An 18,090-nucleotide genomic window follows, 5' to 3' on the forward strand; every position below is an offset into this window, starting at 1 on the left:
AAAGAATGATAAATACACTGTGTTATGTTCAAACCACATAACATTATGCATCAGTGGAAATAAATGAACTACATTACCATTATCCGCAACAATATAGAGGAAGCTTTACAAATACGATGTTGAAGAAAAAAAGCAAATTCTAGAGGGCTGCAAACAGTTTCAGGTTCTTTTCACAAAGTGCAAAAGTAATACAAACGGAACAATGTCTATCTATTAAAATGCATGATTTTTAAAAAGGCCAGGCAATGCTAAACAAACCGTTAGGATAGTGGCTGCCTCAGAGAAAGAGGCCAGGAATAAAGTGAGGAGAAGCACATGGAAGATGTACATCATTATTAAAGTGCTGGTGTTCAGGTTAGGGAATAGGGCTGCCACGTTTGTTCTATTATCATTATCACTAACGCTACGCACGTTAACTAGTCACCAGGCCATGCCCAGACCAGCGAGCCCTGAGCCCCAGGGGTCAGAAGGAAGGCATTCTAGACAGCTTTGTGGGCTGGGGGCTTTGGGAAAGTCATGCCACCTCTCTGGCTCTCAGTTTTCTCAGCTATAAAATCAAGTCTTTGCACCAGTTACAGGGAAAAGATTGTGAACAAATCACTGATCTAAACTATGAGTAGTGAGCATTTCTGGAGAGTTTACTGTATACTGGGCATTGTTCTAACCACTTGGCATGTTAGCATACTTAATCCTCCTGCCGGTCCTAAAGGTAAATACCCTTGCTATCCTCACTTTGTGGCGAAGGAGACTGAAGCCCAGTGAGATTAAGTAACTAGGCAGAGGTGGAGCTGAGATCTGAACCCAGGGATCTGGCCCCAGGGTCCACACTCAACAAGTTCACTATAAAGTAACATCAAAGGAACCGAGCAAACATGAAGATGAGATTGTTGGGCAGCAGAGCTCTACTGGGCCCACAGCACCCAAGGACGTTCATCCATCCATCCATCCATCCATCCATCCATCCATCCATCCATCCAATGCATAAACAGAGGTCAGTATCAAGAATGCCTCAAATGCTTTTGGAAATGAACCTGCCTTACCACACTCTTTCTACAAAGAACCGTCCCCAGTTCTGGAATCCTCTGTTTTCGGTGTCTCTGCAAAGTCTGCTACCACCTCAGGACCTACTCAGTCTCTCTCCTTCTGGTGGACCCCCGACTACCTCAGCCCCCACAAACAAACCCCATCCTTCTCTGAGTGCCTGTGTGTGCTAAGTACCCCACCTGGGGCACCCTTGATGTCACCTAGCTCTGTCCATCCATACAGGCTGAGGACACTGTGTCCCCTCCAGGCAGTCCTTGCCACCAGTCAATAGCTGCTCCCCGGTGCCTCCCAGTGTTTTCCCTATCCCAGGGGCAATCAGGGGAGCCCAGGGGATGGGGACAAGATGGCCCAGGGTGTTCAAGGCAATCCAAGGGAGCCATAAGAGGGCCTAGTCCAGAGCTAAACAGCTCAGCCAGGATGTGTAAAATAAACACATGAATTAATTTGGCTGGTATAGTATTAGGTGCAAACCAATGCACCTAATGGTTCTTCACTGTGGGTGCCTGGAGGAGGGGGATCAGTAACTTAGAGATGCTGACGTACAAGGAGGCTCCCTCGAGGAGGGGCCAGGAGAAGAAGACAGGAGAGCCTCTGGGTAGGGATGCCTGACCAAGACAGCAAGACAGGTGTATAGAGGCACTGGTGGGCAGGGAACAGAGAGCCATCAATGGGTAACCACTGGGAAGGCGGGTGGGTGGGGAGGAACCCAGTGGCTGGGAGGTGCCATCTTTCCATAGAGTGCCGCACAGAGGACAGCTAGACCAGGAGACCCTGGCTAGCAAGACGAGGCTCTGACTGAAGTCACCATCATCTACTGCCTCCCCTCCCTGGCCTTTCACTAGCCCCACAGGACTATATGACACGCCGCCTCACGCCTCCATGGGACCCGGTGTAAATCACTGCACTGCTTCACTTCTCCACAGGAACGTACCCTCAGCCCCAGTCGTGATCCGCCAGCCATTTGCTTTGGTGGGCACCTGGAGAGCAGCACCAGATGAGCCGTCACCAGTACCAGGGATCCCATCTGGCTTCATGAGAACAATGACCCTCCCCCCCCCCGCCCCACCACAGGAGGTTTCGGGTCATTTGGGATTTGGGTTTTGTTGGTGTCCCTCCGGAATGCTGAGTTTTAGGAAACAATATCTAGTAAAGGAAAAAAACGGGTGCTCAGAGGCAAGGGATAGAGCATCTGACTACTAGGATCAAAGAGGACTACTGCCAGGGGCAGAGCAGTCTCTCCCTGGTCAACACAGGGGCCCTCAGCCCACAAGCCAAGATTCCTGGGCCTTGAGCACACACCCATCCCCCCAAATCTGGCCCCAGGGATTGAAGACCTACTCTAACTCAAGGCCCTGGAGGCACTGCAGCCTTGACCAAGGCCCATCTCATACTTCATTGGCAGGGGGTAGGGGAGGGGACAGAGACAAAGAGCGCATCACAGGGGGGGCTACCCTCACCTTTGCTAAGCCCCCCTCCAATAGGGGCATAGGGGTGCTGCCCGGAGTCCCTATCTGGGTTCCGGGGAGTTCCTGGTCTCCCCCTTCTGGAACCTCATTCCCTCTCTCCTGCCTCAGGCAGTGGGGAGAAAGCAGGCAAGCTGTCCTGGCAGACCAGGTCCCACATAAGGACAAAGGGTCTGGAAACTGCTGACCCTCTCTTCCCTCACCGGCATTCCTCCCTGGATGTGGGGAAGCTCCAGGTGCTATGCCTATGCCGCCTGGGTGCCCCAGCTCATTGCTCCCTGGGCATGGGAGGCACCGATGCCGGAGCTGTTGCCATAATGGCCAGCAGGGCTGAGCCCAGAGCCACGGCCAGGCTGGGCTGAGCACCCTCTGGCCGCCCAGGCCACGCAGGGAAGGGCCGGATGGTGGTCTGGGCTGGCAGGGAAGGGGCTGGCCCAGATGGCACTGCCCCCCACCTCAGGGCCTCCTGCACTCCCACAGCACTCCCACCCGCCCCTTCTCCCCCACCAGATTCAGGACCAGGAGAACAAAGGGGGATGCCTCCAGCACAACCAGGGACCGATGGCTCTGGGCTGGGATCCCAGGCAGGAACAGGAAGGGGACTGTCCACTGGGCCTGGCCCCACCCCTCCTCAAAGTGGAAGCCACCTGGAGGGACACATCTTCTGTGGGTGCCTTGGCCACCTCACAGAGAGTGGGGAGGCAGAACAGGACACTCCCTCCTCACCTCCCTTTTCTCAGCTGGTTCCCACCTCCCACCGGCTGCCTCAGAATGAAAAGTGGGGCAGGAGGAGGTGAGAAACCGGGGCTGAAGACAGACAAAGGGAGGCCCCTAAAGGGTTCCTGGGTCCTCCACAATCCCAACTCCCTCTCCTGCACTCTTCCTACCCCTCATTTCACCTTTCCCCCCCCCTCCTTGGGCACGAGCTGGAAGGGAGTTGCTCCTGATCAGGGGACGGAGCTGGTGCCCAGGCTGGAGTCCGTGGAGAAAACTGGTCCCTCGCCTGCATCCCCCAGCTAGCCAGTGCCCAGCGCTGGCTAGGGGTACGGGGGGGGGGGGTACCTGCGATCTAAGGAGAGGGGCAGCCACCCCGCTGAACAAGGGGCTTACCCTCCAGGATGAATGGTGCTCAGAAGGGGAAGGGGGACGGTGGACAAGCCGGACTAGGAACCCGGCAGGGCCCCTCCACAGCTCTGGGATGCCAGCTAGCCAACAAGGAATTTGTTGGGGTGGGAGAAAAGGGAAAGGAAGAGTCTCCATTTCTGGGGCTTGAGGAGGGTCAGATCTGTGACCCCAAAGAGGAATCTGGGTGGCGCTGGGGTGCCCCGCGGCCCCAGGAGGGCGCAACCGGGCCAACGGCGGCCCGCACGGGAGCGTGCCGCGGGGCTGCCCGCTCGGGGCTGGGCCGCGGCTGCCGGGCTCACCTGCATCTCGGGCGCACCGTCCGTCCGCTCGGCTCGGTCACCAATCGCATGTCTCCCCCGCCGGGCTTCAGCCCCTGCCCAGCCCCCTCCTCCGTCTCCTCCTCCTCGTCCGACACCTCCGCCCGGCCGTCCACGCGCCCTCGCAGGGCTGTCTGTCCGTCTGTCTGCCCCAAGCGGGCGGGAGCCGAGCCGGAGCCGGGGCCGGGGCAAGGGCGCGGGAGTGGGGAGGCGGGAGGCCGCGGCCCCGGCGGGCGGAGGGGCGGGCGCGCTCAGGACGCGCGACGCGGATTCGGAGAGCTTGGTTCTGCGCCCCGGGCCGGCCTGGAGCCGCCGCCGCCGCCTCTGCCGCTGGGGCCGGGGTCGAGGCCGGGCGCGCTCCGCAGCGGGGCCGGGGCCAGGGCTGAGGCCGGCAGGCAGCGGCCGCGCATGCTGCTCGGAGCCCCGCGCCGGGAGAGGGGCCGGAGCCGCGCGGGTGGGGACTCCGCGCGCTCCGGGGCCGGGGCCGGGACCCGCCGCCGCTGCCGCCTGCGCTGTCGCCGGCCGCCCGCTCCGGCTCCCGCACCGGCTCCCGCCCGGGCTCCGCGCTCTGCCGCGGCGCGGGGAGGGAGCGTGAGGAGCGAGGAGAGAGCCGGGGAGGGAGGAGGGACCGAGGGAGGGAGGGAGCAAGCGAGCGGCGGGAGCCGGGCGGGGGAGGAGAAGGCGCGGCCGCAAAACCAAGGAGGGGGGAGGTGGGGTGGGGGGCCAGTGTTCTTTCAGCAGAGGGGGCGGAGAGCGAGGAGCGCCCCAACCACTGCCCTGCACGGATGGGGCAACGAAACTGGCAGTGGGGACGCAGGCGAGGGGCGCGCCAGGCTCGCGCCTCAGCCCGCGCCCCGGAGCACGAGCCCCGCACCGGCCGCGCCCCTCCGAGTCGCGGGCCAGCCCGACCCAGGGGAGTCCGGGCTACGGTCCTCCCTGAGTATGTGCACGCACCCTCTTGTGTGGCCACATACGTGTGCATGTGAGCACGTGAGTGTGTTCACACGTGTTACCCAGGGTCACTGCACACTGCCGTGTGGACGGACACATGCACGTGAACGGGCAAGGCTCCCCACCCAGCCAGGGTTGTTTGGAGGACGGCGTGGGAAGCGTCAGGCCCGGAGCCTCTGTCCTGCCCCTCTTCTCCAAATGTTCGCGAATCTCTATAGGGTCCACATCCAGGCGGCCTGGGGGCCAGGCAGGTAGAGAGGGAAGCTCCGCTGGAACGCGAGGAAGGCGCGCCAGCTCCGCTGCTTTACCCCTAGAGGGGTCTTGCCCCGCCCTTTGCAGCCCGGGTCCCCGCCCAACCTGGCTTCTTGTCCAGCAGAGGGCAGCAGGCTGCTATGGCCGGCTCTGGCCACCCGCACTGCATCCAGAGACCAGCAGAGGGCAGCGCAGAGCCTCAGTCTGGGCCCGCTGTCCCTCCGATCCCAAAGATCCAGGGGATTCTGGGCTGGGGCCACAGACTTAGATGGGCCCAGAGAATGGGACCTCTCCTCAGAGATCCAGATCCTTCTTGATCAGCATATGCAAAGAGAATCAACTGGAGGTGGTGTCTTAGCAGTCTGCAGAGTTAACTACCACCCTTAGGAACTCACCAGCTTCCACGTCCCTTCCACCTCCTTGAAAGCCATTTGTCCTTTCGCACTAAGCTAGTTTGATTAGAATAAGCATCCATGCTGACACCACCAGGCACATTCGACCCTTCTTCACTGTTTCTTCACAGCCCGTTAGCGCATTAGTGCCCCTGACGCTGTGTACCCCACAGGGGTAGGGGTTCTGGCACGTCAAGAAGGAAGTTGAGTCTGGGGAGGCAGAGGCTGACCCAAGGCCTCTCAGTCTCTCAGACAAACCACAGGACCCTGCTCCCAGTGCCCCCGCCCCCAGCAGAGCCTGCCCGACATTCAACAGATACTGGCTGGCACGGAGGGGCTAGGAGTCTCCCCTTACTCCCAACACCATCTTGTATCTCCACTGTTCAGCCTCACACATGCGGCCCAAAGAGTTGCACAAACCTTCTGTCGCAGCTAAACAGATTCTGGGTACTTCTCAGTCCCACTGCCACACCACTGTCTGGACAGTCCTGCCTGGAAAACCATCCCCTGTCTTCCGTACTATGTCTATCCTCATCCTAGGCCTAGCTGGAGCCCCTCCTAGCAGGTGCCAATGCTGTGGCGCGCACTCCACATTCATCCTCCAACAACCCTCCAAGGAGGCGCTGTTGTTCCCCGGTGACAGAAGGAACCCCAGGCTCAGAGAGATTACAGGACCTGCCCGCGGTCACACAGCTAGTAAAGCCTAGAATGGGAATTCGAGTCGCCTTCCAGAACTAAGTAAACCAGTAGGGGGCAGGCTTGGCAGAAGGACTTACAGGTGGGCGGGGAAGAGGGGAGGCGGCACAGGTGTCCTGTCCCTTCAAGAGCCCAGCGCAGGCGGCTCCCTGCCCCTCAACTCTCAGCTGCCTGGACCCCCTTCCCAGGCTCCTTGGCTCCCCCACCCCGGCTGCTGGTGAGTTACCCGTGAGCTCCCGCCCTCCCGCGCCGCCTCCTCCCACCAGCCCGACAGGAATAGACGCTCTCCAGCTCCTGCGTAAAGGCTCCGCCAGGCGCCCGGCGGGCGCGCAGACCCGCTGGGGGGCGGGGGCGGGGGCGGGGGCTATTCCTGGTGCGGCGACTGACGCAGGCCCAGCGCGGCCACGGCATCTCCGCCCCCGACTCACCTGCTCCCCGCCTCAGTGATCTCGGAGGAGGAGTGGGGGAGAGCCCACTGCCCCCACCCCCAAGCCCCAGATACTGGCTAAGGAAGTCAGCGTCCGGGGACGGGGTCTTCTGGGGCCCACAATTATCCCTTTGAGCCTTGAGGCAGCAGGAGTGACCAGAGAGCTGCGTCTGGAAGGAACTGCCCCACAGCCTTAGTTCTCCACGATACACAGTATCCAGGCCATTCCCCCTTCTGGTCTCTCCAAGAGAAGTGACCCCTCGCAGCACTCGTTTTATTTCATCAATGGAAACAATGGGGTGGGGGAGGATTTAGGGGAAGAACTTGGAGAAAAGGCCTTTTTGAGGGTCCAGCATGGGCCTGGTGAGGGTGCTGGCCCCTGGCCTTGTCACTCGAAGACCCCATAAAAGGGTGAGGAGGTCTGTCACTGGGTCCTCACCCAGTCAGAGGTCTCTGCATGAGCTGTCGGAATAGCTCCTACTGAGATCCCTCTCAGGGATCTCAGGGCCATGGAGAACGTGACACACTGCAGCGGCCTGGTCCAAGGCTTAACTGACACAACCAGGGGATTATACCCTGGAGCTTCAGCTGAAGAATGTTCACCCACACTTTCAGGCCCTAGTCCTTGCTGGTTCACCGCTTGGTGAGCCCTCTGCCTGGATTCCACCTGTGCTTCAAGACCAGACAAAGACCATTCTCTTCTGTTCTGTCTCCCCTCCCCAAACTGAAATGGCCTTAGAAGCGAGGCCCTAGTGTCCTTCCTCTCTGTCCTCACAATCGGAGCTCCCAAGAGCAGGCCTGAAACTACCTGTCTCACAACTACCTGGGTGGGCACAGAGCAGATCCCGGCTTCAGGGTGAAAACTCAGTAGGTCCCAATAAAGCAGGAGCTGCTGGCTGGGAGAAGCAGCCAGCCTGCAGTAGCCTGAGTGGTAAGAGCAAAGCAGAGAAACTAGAATGGGTTTGCCAGGGGACTCTGGAGGAGGGGACAGCACCCTCTAACATTTACTCAGCTCCTATTGGAAGCCAGGCTCTGAGCTATACTTTATATACTTCTCACTTCAAGATGGGTACTGCCATCCCTATTGTACAGATGAAAAACCGAGGCTCTGGGAGGGCTGGTATCTTGCCCCAGTTCACTTCGTAAGAGGTAGAGCTGGGCCTCGAAGCTCAGCATGTGTCTGATGTCACAGCGCAAGCTCTGCTCTCCCCCCCTCTGGGAGGCTGAGGATGCAGGAGGAAGGGCCAGTTCCCCAGGGCCCAGGAAGGAACGGGTGGCACACACAGGCCTGCCTGTATGCCTGCTCTGTGCTGGTGCTGCCTGCTTGTATCCCAGCAGCTCGCGGGGTTTTACGATGATGATTATTTCTGAAGCCACTTGAAATTAATGACAGCTCTAAAATGGCTGGGACAGTGGAGTCATTGCTGAGACCTCTAATTAGCAAGAAAAACGGAGACCAGGAGCCAGGGAGGCGGGTGGGGGCTGGGCAGGCAGCACAGGGCATGGAGCAGGGTTGGGAGCAGGATAGAGCCAGGATCCAGCAGGAGGTCCCTGTGGAGGCGCCGGACCCCATGTCCCACTTAATGCCACAGATTTGATGCTAAGCACTCTTAATAACTTGCTGTGTGACCTTGAGGGGCCACTGCCCCTTCCTGGGTGAAAGCTTTCCCAGCTGGGTAATGAGGGGTTGGCAGGGGTGGGGTGGTGGTGTCTCTGGGCTCAGGGCTCTGTGGCCCCACCTAGACAGTGGGGTGAATGGGATGTGGCCTTGAGAGGGAGCTCCTTGAAGGACCCTGAGTTCCTAGAAGGCTGAATCCCAGGAGCTGGGGCACTGTAGCCGTCCGGGAGCCATAGCGGGAGCCCCATACTCCCCTCTGGCAATGGCAGCCCTCTATGCTGGGGTTGCTGAGGCCGCAGGTATAATGAAGTCCTAAAGACTCAGGCTGGAGTGAAGTGGATCAGGAAGTGGCAGAAAATCCATAGGTCAGAGCCCTGCGCTGGTGCAGCTGCGGAAGCGGGTGGGAGACGGGGGGCCTGTGGGGGGGCTGGCAGGAAAGTCCCCCTAGGAGGTGGGCCTGAAGCTGTGGCCAGGGTTAGGACCTCCTTGCCCCCTCTTAAGCCCCTCCCCAAGCCAGAAGGGACTCAGGGATGCCAGGGTCGCACTTAGGCATGTTATAGAGGGTCAGGCCCAGGAACCTCCAAGTAAAAGGACGCTCGTCCCGGTGCATCCCAGCTCCTGTCTTCTGGGTCCTGCATGGGGTAGCCGACTACAGGGAAGGGCACTGGGGCCCAGCTGGAGGGGACTCTGCACAGTGGCTGGCTCCATTGGATGTGGACATGTGCTAATCGACATGGAGGGATACCCACTGTGGCCAAGGCTGAGGCCAAGACTCCAAGGGCAGAGGTGTAGAAAGCCCTCCATCACTTCCTTAGGGTACCCTCTTCCATGGCAGCCCCCAACTCAGGCACGTCTTACCACTGACAGCTTCCTCAGGCTCCCAACCCATTTCCTCCAACCTTTCCCCTCTTCCCTTTCCATTCAGGGCTCTGTGTGGCCCCTTCCTTCCAGAAGCCTACTCTGAGCACCTCAGTCTCCTGCTCTGTATCCTTGAGTACCTCTCTGGGTCTCAGTTTCCTCCTTTGGAAAATGGAGTATCAGTAGAACTCATCTCATGGGGGATGGTGTGAGGATCTCATATATATCCAGTACTTGATGCTGGGCCTAGCACACAGTAGGTGCTTGACAAATGTAGGCACGCAGTAGGTGCTTGATAAATGGTTATTACACTGTCATGGCTGCTCTCTGCTCCTTAACCCTGCAGCCCCTCCTCTGTAAAGACAGGGGTCCACCCTAAGGTTCCTTTCAGCATTCTCACTAGGAGAGGCCTCAACCAAGTTCGTCCTCTGAGAATCAGGAACACCCTGAAGGCAGGGATTGATCTTGTGTCTCCTCCAATTTCTGCAGAGAGCCCAGAGCCCTGATTCCAGAGGGGCTGATGTGTGCAAATTAAACTCCACTAAAATCCACTAATTAGGAAGGACCAATGGTTCTCCTGCAGAAGGAGGCCAGGGCATGGGAGCAGGGGCACACGAGTCCTCAATTCTCACTTCCCCTCATCTCGGGGCCTTGGTCACCCATGCCTCCACTGGAAATGTTCTAGCACCCGTGACATTCACTTATCTAGCAGCAATATAGGCACTAGCCCCCACTGCTTGGAATCGCCCTGAGAACTGGGGGAAACCAAAAGGCTCCTGGGAGACCCAAGGCAGAAGCCCTGTGAGGAGCTAAGGTCTGGGGACTGGCCCTCACTCAGCCTGGCCACGGGGCCCTGCTGGGCTGGGTGCCCACTTGCTGCACCCATAATAGCTGAGAAGCAAGAAATTCGTCTGGGGCCGTGAAGGGGCTCATCAGCCCTGCTGACCCGAAGTCCCTCCAGGGGAATACCTGGTGTTCCTGACCTTGCAGTTCGCTCTCCTTAAAACCCAGGGAAATGTGCACTCCACTAGAAAACTAAAACAAAAAAACCCAAACCACGAAGACACCCAAATGATGAAATTGAGAGCAAAAACAAAACCAACAAACAAAAAACACAAAAAGCAGTTTATAAAAAGGGACCACCCCCTGGCTCCTTGGGCTTGGCAGAGCAGCCTCTCCTGAGAGCCTGGGCTCGGCTGTCCCCACGGATCATGTCAGGGGGGCACTTGAGCTAATGTGTGCAAACAGGCAGCACTGTTAGCAAATCCATTCATTAAGCGCCTGTCTTGAGTTCTGTTGTGCAGCAGACTTGTTTATTAAGTCAGAACCCGTTATTAACTTAAGTCAAAGGCAGCGGTGGTGGCTCGAGTGTCTAGCCTTAGAGCCTTGAGTTCCAGTTCTGGCTCTAACTGCTGTGTGACCCTGGGAAAGTCACTGTACCTCTCTGAGCCTCAGTCGCCCTGTAATAGGCAGCCCCTAAGATGACTCCCAATGGTCCCTACCTTCTGGCATTTCCCCCACCTTATGCAATCCCCTCCCCTTGAGTGTGGGCTGGACTAACTGAGTTACTTCTTTAAAAAAAATTTTTTTAATGTTTATTTTTGAGAGACAGAGAGTGTGCGAGCGGGAGAGGGGCAGAGAGAGAGGGAGACACAGAATCCGAAGCAGGCTCCAGGCTCTGAGGTGTCAGCACAGAGCCCGACGTGGGGCTCGAACTCACAAACTGTGAGATCATGAACTAAGCAGAAGTCGGACGCTTAACCGACTGAGCACCCAGGTGCTCCTGGACTAACTGAGTTACTTCTAATGAAGAGAATAGGATGGCATATCACTTCTGAGATTAGGTTACAAAAAGACTGGCTTTCGTCTTGGGTACCCTCTCTCCATCACTTGCTTGTTCGTGATGACAGATCCCAGGTGCCAAGTATTGTTAGCTGCCCTGTTGAGAAGCCCACATGGAAGGGAACTGGTGTCTCTAACCAGCACCCCATGATGCCCTGAGAACCGCCAATACCCACATGAGCAGGCTTGGAAGCAGACCCTGCCCAAGTCGAGTCCTGAGATGACTGACACTCTAACAGCTGGAATGCAGCCTTGTGACAGCCCTTGAGCCAGAGGCCCCCAGCTAAGCCTCACCCGGATCCCTGACCCACAGAAACTGTAAAATAATACAGATTTGTTGTTTAAAGCCATTAAGTTTTGGGGTGATTTGTTATGAGGCAATAGATAACTAACACATACTCCACGCGTGAGATGGGCAAAAAATTTCTTTCTCCCAACGTGGCTGGGGGCATTGAGATAATTCAGGCAAAGTGCGTCCTGCCAGTCAAGTTGAGAAGCGGCACGCAACTTAGTGGTTATCAAGAGAAGTTGAAAAGATGCCCACTGTATGGTATATACCCTGGAGAAACATTCACAAGACAAGTACAGGGATTTTCACAAATGTGCAGAATGTACTAGTGAGAAACTAGAAGCACCCTAAGTGCCCACCACTAGGAGAAAACATGAACAAAATGCCACGTGACCCCACACTGGACTACCACACAGCACCGAGACGGACACGCTGGAGCTACACGCGCCGGCGTGGGGATCTCGCAAACACAATGCCGAGGAAAAAAAAACCCCAAGATATGTACAAGATGGTACTGTTCATACAGGTTTTAAAACAAGCCCCAAACCTTATAAACGGTGTGTGGACACTACATATATAGGCAAAGTCTAAAAACATGCATATGTTCAATACCAACTCCAGGGGAGTGCCCCCTCTGGAGAGAGAAGAAGGGAAGAGGTAGAGACTTGCCTGTCCCGAACCCCACACTCTGAGGCACTCAACTTGAGTGGACACGGTGGTTCTAAGCAACACATTTAATCCCCTTAACAGTCCCATGGGTCTATTCCACTATTACTCCTTCTTACAGTGGAGGGTCTCTGGGGAGACCTTCTTGGGCTTTCAAGTCCAGTGGGAGGCCAGGGCTCGGTTCCTCACTCTGCCATCAACTTGGGGGAGGCCACATCACCTCCCTGGCCTCGGTCTATTCTTCTGTAGCATGGGAGAGATTCGTAGGTACAGACTGAGGTGCTGGGAGTCTTGACTGATCAATCGGGAATATTTTCAGGGCTCCCGTGAGCCAAGCTTGGGGCCCGCTACATGGCAGAGGAGACTAAAAACAAGCAGGTGTGGACAAGAGAAGGTGTGACTAAGAAGATTCGATTCAACACATTTCAGTTCGATTCACAGACAATGGCTGACATTAAGGAATATTGCTTGAGCACCTATGACATGGTTGGCCTTGTATTAGGTGCTTTTATAAATTATCTCACGTTAAGCCTCAACCACAACCCAGCAAAGTAGGAACCGTTATTATCTCCATATGCCCCCTTCCACATCCAATATGGCCAGTGAGGAAACAGGACCAGTAACTTCCCCAGGTCAGCAACAGAGCTGAGATGGTCAGAATTTGCCCTCCCTCCATCTTCACCGGCCTTCTGTTTGGTGCTGGGGGCTAGATGGAGGGCCCAGGCTTTTCTGTCCTTTGGGGGATTCCAACCCAGCCCATGAGGACCTGGAGGAGATTCAAGGACAGGGAGATGTGTGGTGGGTGCAACCAAGACAGGTTTCCTGGAGGGGAGGGCATGGGCGTTTCAGTGGGCCCACTGGTGGTGAGGGAGGTGGGGGATCCATTCATCCCTTTACCCATCCATTCACTCCTACACTCAGTAAACATTTGATACAGCATTCTCTGTGCCCCAAAGAGCCCATGGTCTAGTGTGCAAGACTTAATGTAGTGTGATCCAGGTGGAGATGAGGAGAGTGTGAGGAGATGCACAGAGGAGGCAGAACAGATAACCAGCAGGTGGTGATGGCTGAGCTGAAATCCAAAGGCTAAGTAGGAGTCGACCAGCTCTATGGAGAGTCGGGGACAGTGTCTGAGCCAAGAGAATGGCAGGTGCAAAACCCTGACCCTGGGATGGTGGGGACAGACAGCTGGCTCTTAAGAAGGCCAGCACCGGCCAAGGCAGTTCTAGTTCAGCTGAGAGGGGGTGCGGAGCTGAGGCTACCACAACCTGTCTCCCAGGTATGGTGTCTTTCTGCTGCATTCTCCAACCAGCTGGGTCCCTCTGCCAGCTCAGCCCTGTTGGGCAGGCTGGGCCCCTCTCCAGAGAGACTAAGAGCAGGGGAGTTCGAACCATCACGGTGCATGTAATTATGTGCAAAAATGAAGGTGAGCTCCTTAATAATTGATGGTGGGAGAGAGTAAATATCGGCAGAGGCACCCGGCTGCATCGCCCCGTCCCGTCTGGCTGGGACCCAGGGCGGCCGCCTGGCCACTAATATGCCCATAAATTATTGAAGTTATAAAAGAGAAAGCAGGTGTCATGTCGCACCCATAAACAGCTTGTTAGCTAAGACTAACAAAGAGGCGGCTGGCCGCCAGGCATTGCATGGGCTCCCCAACACCCCTTCTGATTGTAGAGGGAGATGGATGAGGGTGGGTATGGAGAGAGCCTGAGAGACCGGCTGGCCCCGCTCCCCACCCCCTCCCTCATCCTGACCCACTGGGGAGTCAGGCGGTACTGAGGAGGTCCACAGCCACGAAGAGCCAGAAACGGACCAGGAGCGCTCCATCACTGCAGCGTGCAAGCGGAGGCTGGCCGGACCTGCCGTGGAGGACGTTACGGGAGGCTGAAGAGCCCTGAGGGCCCGCCCAGCCTGATGGGCTGAGGCCAGTGCTGGCAAGAACTGGATGCCAGGGCCAGATCCACATGGCACACAGCCCAGGGAAGTCACTTGCTGGCTTGTGACCTTAGGCAAGTCACCTACCCTCTCTGAGCCACTTTGCGTTCACACCATCCTGGGACAGTCAAGCCTACCCTGGAGGACTAGGAGCAGGGTCCTAGGAGAATTTGTATGTGACACTCTGGGTGCAGAGGGCGCTGCCTCGTCACCCCAATCTTGCGGGAGCTCCTAACGAGGCTTCCCTGTGCTAGACTCTCCTTCTGCTCCATGAAGGCCTGCATCCAGGACATTAGGAGAACGGGGAAGATAGCTGAGGAGGGGGAAGGTGTCCAGCCACCGGCGCTTGGCCCGCCCTAGGCTCCGCCACACATGGGGCATCCACACCCCCAGGGAGCAGAGGAGGAAGGTGGAGGCGAGGCTATGGAGGCACAGCTGCCAACAGAGAGAGGCCTCACCCGGGACAGGGAGGGAAAGGAGGGACGGATAGGAATGCTGGCACTTTGGCTCTTCAGGGATGACAGGCTTGGCACCCTACTGTCTCTCTGGCTGGGGGGTCTTCAGTCTCTGGGATACTTCCTTTAGGGAAGTGGAACCACGCAGCCTGATTCGGGGCCTCGGGTGCCCGTGTTGTGCTCAGCTCTGCTGAGGGCCACACAGGGCAAGAGGAGGCAGTCCAGGCCCAGGAGGCCCCCTCTCCCCAGCCTGGCCCTAAATGAGGCAGCCAGGTCACCCACAACCTGTTGGAGGCCACACAGGGAGCAGGGCTGGGTGTGTCACCTGGCTTTGGGCAGCAGACAGGCTCCTCTCCCCAGTCCTGAACCATCCCCCAGGAGTACATCAGTTCTGTGAGTGGGTTCCTTCTCCCAGAGGAAAGAAGGGAATCCCGAAAGTTCTTATCAGCTATACTTTGGGCTGGGCCTCTCCTCTGGGGGTCCTTTCTGCACCCCTTGCCTTATTTTATGCAGCCGTGGTCTGTCCCACAGCAGCCTGTTTTGCACATGGACAGAGAGGCACCATGGCTGCCAAAGGGCACACAGCAGGTCACCGCTGGAGGCTGGCGCCTCGGCCTCCTGCCTCTCCCCATATTGGACTCAGTCCCGGGAGGAGGTGGGGAGATGCTCAAACTCATGCTCATTCTCCACGCTCAGTGTCATGTTGTGACAACTGGGACACGCACTCTGACAGCCACCGTGGCATGGCATTCTCAGGAGCTCTCCTCCTGCCCAAGAATTCCCGGTCCTTGGCACCTGCCCACCTATCACCTGACCAGTGGGATACGGACAGATGGGACAGGTGCCTGTAGTGACAGCCGAATGGCTGGGCAGAGAGGGACAGCTCTTGGGACTGGGTGCTCGCTCTGAGTCTCCTCTGAGAGGGGACGTCTTGTGCCCAGGATTACACAGGTCACGTGTGGGGGAGCTGGAACATGTGCGTCTGGCTTCAAAGCCTGCACTGAATGGGTGGGGGGGGGGGGAGCACACAACAAGAGCAGGGATGAGGCCACTGACTGTTACAAACCACTGAGCAAGGGGTGTACTTTTGGGGATGGGCTGGTCAGGTCAGGCCACAGCCCCTCAGGGCCCCCAGAATTCAGCATCAGCCCTTCTCTGACCTGTCAAGGATCCATCCTTTTCGGTCTCTCTCTCTCCCTCCACCTCTCTGGGTCACTTTCCTTCATGCAGAGGGCCAAGGGGAGAGAAGGCAGGCTAGACTCCAGGACAGGGAACAGGGGCCCGACTCAGGCCCCCTGGATGGTGCTGGAAGCTGAGAAGGAATGGGGAGCAAGAAAGCTCGTGTACTGGACCAGGTGGGAAGGCAAGGCTATCCAGGGCTTCAGGGAGAGAACCGAGACCCCGAGGGTAGGACAACCTCAAAATCAGGAAGGGCCCTCCGTCCTCCCGTATCTGGGTCAGACCTTGATAAGGACTCCTGGAACTACCCGCAGTGGTCAGGTTACCCTGAAGGGTGAGAGGCCCACAGGCACGCGGAAGGTGGGCACCCAGGGAGGAAAGCCCGGGAGCCTCAGGTCCCAGGGCTTCTGCAGGGCCACTTCTGGCTATGTGAGCCTGCACTGCCTTCCCTGCCATTCTTGGGTGTGTGCCACCCTGCCAGTCATAGCATGGGGTGCAGGGAGGGAAGCACAGCAGGTGGCCCACCCCAAGGCCATGGTTGAGGGTTTGTACCCTGGGTGGAGCCACCACACTGGCCCAGAGGCAGCAAGCCAAGGGAAAATCTCAGGCGGGGACTTGGGAGACAAGGGGTGTCCTTCCTGAGAGGCTGGTGCCACCCCACCCCCCGGCAGGATACCTGGGGTTTTGCCCCCCCCCTTCATCTCTCTCTAGTATGGGGCTAGGTGGGGGGGGGGGATGATATCTGCGAACAGGGAAATGGGTGACGGTGATAAGCGGAGAATCTTCTGGAATATGGACCCCTCTGGGCAGAGCACTCGGGCAAGTCCCTTCACCTGCTCCAAAGGGTGGTGAAATTACTGAGATAGATAATCCATTCCAAGCCCTGGGAACTGGGCCCAGCATATACACTCAGCCCTCGAGAGGGCAAGCCATTATGACTGTGAGTCTAGTAGGTGCAGTGGTGCTTTGTGTGTGGATCGTTTTTGTTGTTGTGTAAGTGTCACTGTGTTGTGTTGTAGATCTGTGCTGGGTGTGCCACTGTTAAACAAGACGTGTCACTCAGCTGTGTGTGTCCTGAGTGGGACTCTTCTGCATTTCCCTCCATTCGCCAAGGCTCCGCAGCCCAGACGGAAAACGCAGGGCCTCATTTAGGGCTTCCCAGCCGTGCTGGAGCAGTATCCGGGGTCTGTATGGAGGCAGTGCCCTCCCTCTCTGTCCCTTCTCTGTCCATGTTGTCCTAGGGGCCCAGGAGGCCAGGTTGGTGAGGGGGCACCCTGGTTCCTGGGGTCCCAAGGGCACACCTGAGCATCTATCTGCTCCTTCTGGGCCCACCTGTTTGTGGCATTTCTGTTACTTGGGAAATGAGGCTGACATTGGTGGCAGTGTGAGTGACACCAAGAGGGTAAGACAGAGCCCAGCACATGTGCCCCTGAGATGACAGCCCCAGAGCAGGGCTAAGCAGGGGACAGACTGAGCCCTGGCCAACTTCTCACTGGCCATTCCTGAAGCTGATGGACACAACGCTGCCTCCCTCAATCTCTCAGCAACACATGCAGAAGGGGCTGTTGTGCCCATCTCACAGATGAGAAAACTAAGGCTCAGACAGGTGAGGTGACTCGCCTTGTTGACGCCAAAACCAGCAGCCAGGCCTGATGCTCGTGACAGTCATAGAGGTTTGGGGTCAGATGGGGGGGCCCTCGGGTGGAATCCTCTCCATGGGGTAAGTGACGTGAGGCTCAGGCTGGCAGCCCTAGGTGGATAGATCTGGAAGGCAGACAATGGGAGAGCCCCCACACTCTCAAACCAAAACACATACATTCAGGCAGTGTGTTCACACCACCTGCTAGGGCGTGAAAACCAGCCATAAATACCTGCACTGTCGTGGTGGCTCATCAGACAAGTGGGGAGAGAGGCCTGGTGTGCCCTCAGGAAATTTCCCAGTGACTCACAGACTTGTGGACCTCTCTGTGCACACCCAGACATTCCTCCCCCATGCACACACCCCTGGAACTCACTTGTTTGGGAGCCTCTGTCCTCCTCCCAAAGAGAAGAGGGCGAAGAAGACCACCCACCCACTCCCCAAATCAGGGGGGCTAAGGGGGCTGGAAGGAAGAAGCCCTGGCCAGCCAGCTTGCAAAGACTTCCTGTATCACAGCCCGGGAAGCAGGGACCAGGGAGGGTCCCCAGGGCGCACAATGGGGTGGGTAGGATGGGGTGGGATGGAGGGCTGACCCTGAGGCTGGTTCCTTCTCGCTGTGTCATTCTGTAGTCTGCCCAAGCAGTAGGCGGAAGGGTGGACCTCACGACCACCGGTGCCCAGCTCTCTCTCCACTCAAACTTGGCAGGAACATTGTCACATTTAGTTAACGTGCTGGAGGCTAGGGGGTGGGGTGGGTGTGTCCCTGCACATGTCATGGTTAAGGATAAATGCCAGCTAATGTCTGAAGCGCAGGAAGCATCATGAACAAATTCGGCCCTCCTGGTGGCCCTCCCATCCCCAGGCGGCTTCAACTGGCCCCTCACACTTGCAGAGCTGCTGTCTTCACAAGTCTGTATGCCTGCACTCACTCTCTACCTG

At 57.5% G+C, this 18,090-nt stretch overlaps 1 protein-coding gene and 1 long non-coding RNA gene across 3 annotated transcripts in view; one reads left to right on the plus strand and one right to left on the minus strand.

The window, feature by feature from the left end:
• Positions 1-18,090, minus strand: part of LINGO1 (leucine rich repeat and Ig domain containing 1) — a 75,997-nt gene that overhangs the window by 13,385 nt on the left and 44,522 nt on the right. Inside the window, exon 1 of one of the 2 annotated variants that reach the window (XM_058736976.1) lies at positions 3,932-4,572. The exons of the other annotated variant lie outside the window; for it this stretch is intronic. Within the exon in view, the coding sequence (XP_058592959.1) occupies positions 3,932-3,937 (6 nt within the window). The 5' untranslated portion in view covers positions 3,938-4,572. Of the gene's footprint in view, positions 1-3,931; positions 4,573-18,090 lie in introns of those variants that run through there. 2 annotated transcript variants of the gene reach the window in all.
• On the plus strand, positions 6,333-11,335 carry LOC131516229 (uncharacterized). Its single transcript, XR_009263950.1, has 2 exons — positions 6,333-6,457; positions 11,054-11,335. It is a non-coding gene; the product is annotated as an uncharacterized LOC131516229 (long non-coding RNA).

The sequence above is a fragment of the Neofelis nebulosa genome, chromosome 7 (genome assembly GCF_028018385.1).
Source record: "Neofelis nebulosa isolate mNeoNeb1 chromosome 7, mNeoNeb1.pri, whole genome shotgun sequence".
In the NCBI taxonomy this organism is placed as follows: domain Eukaryota; kingdom Metazoa; phylum Chordata; class Mammalia; order Carnivora; family Felidae; genus Neofelis; species Neofelis nebulosa.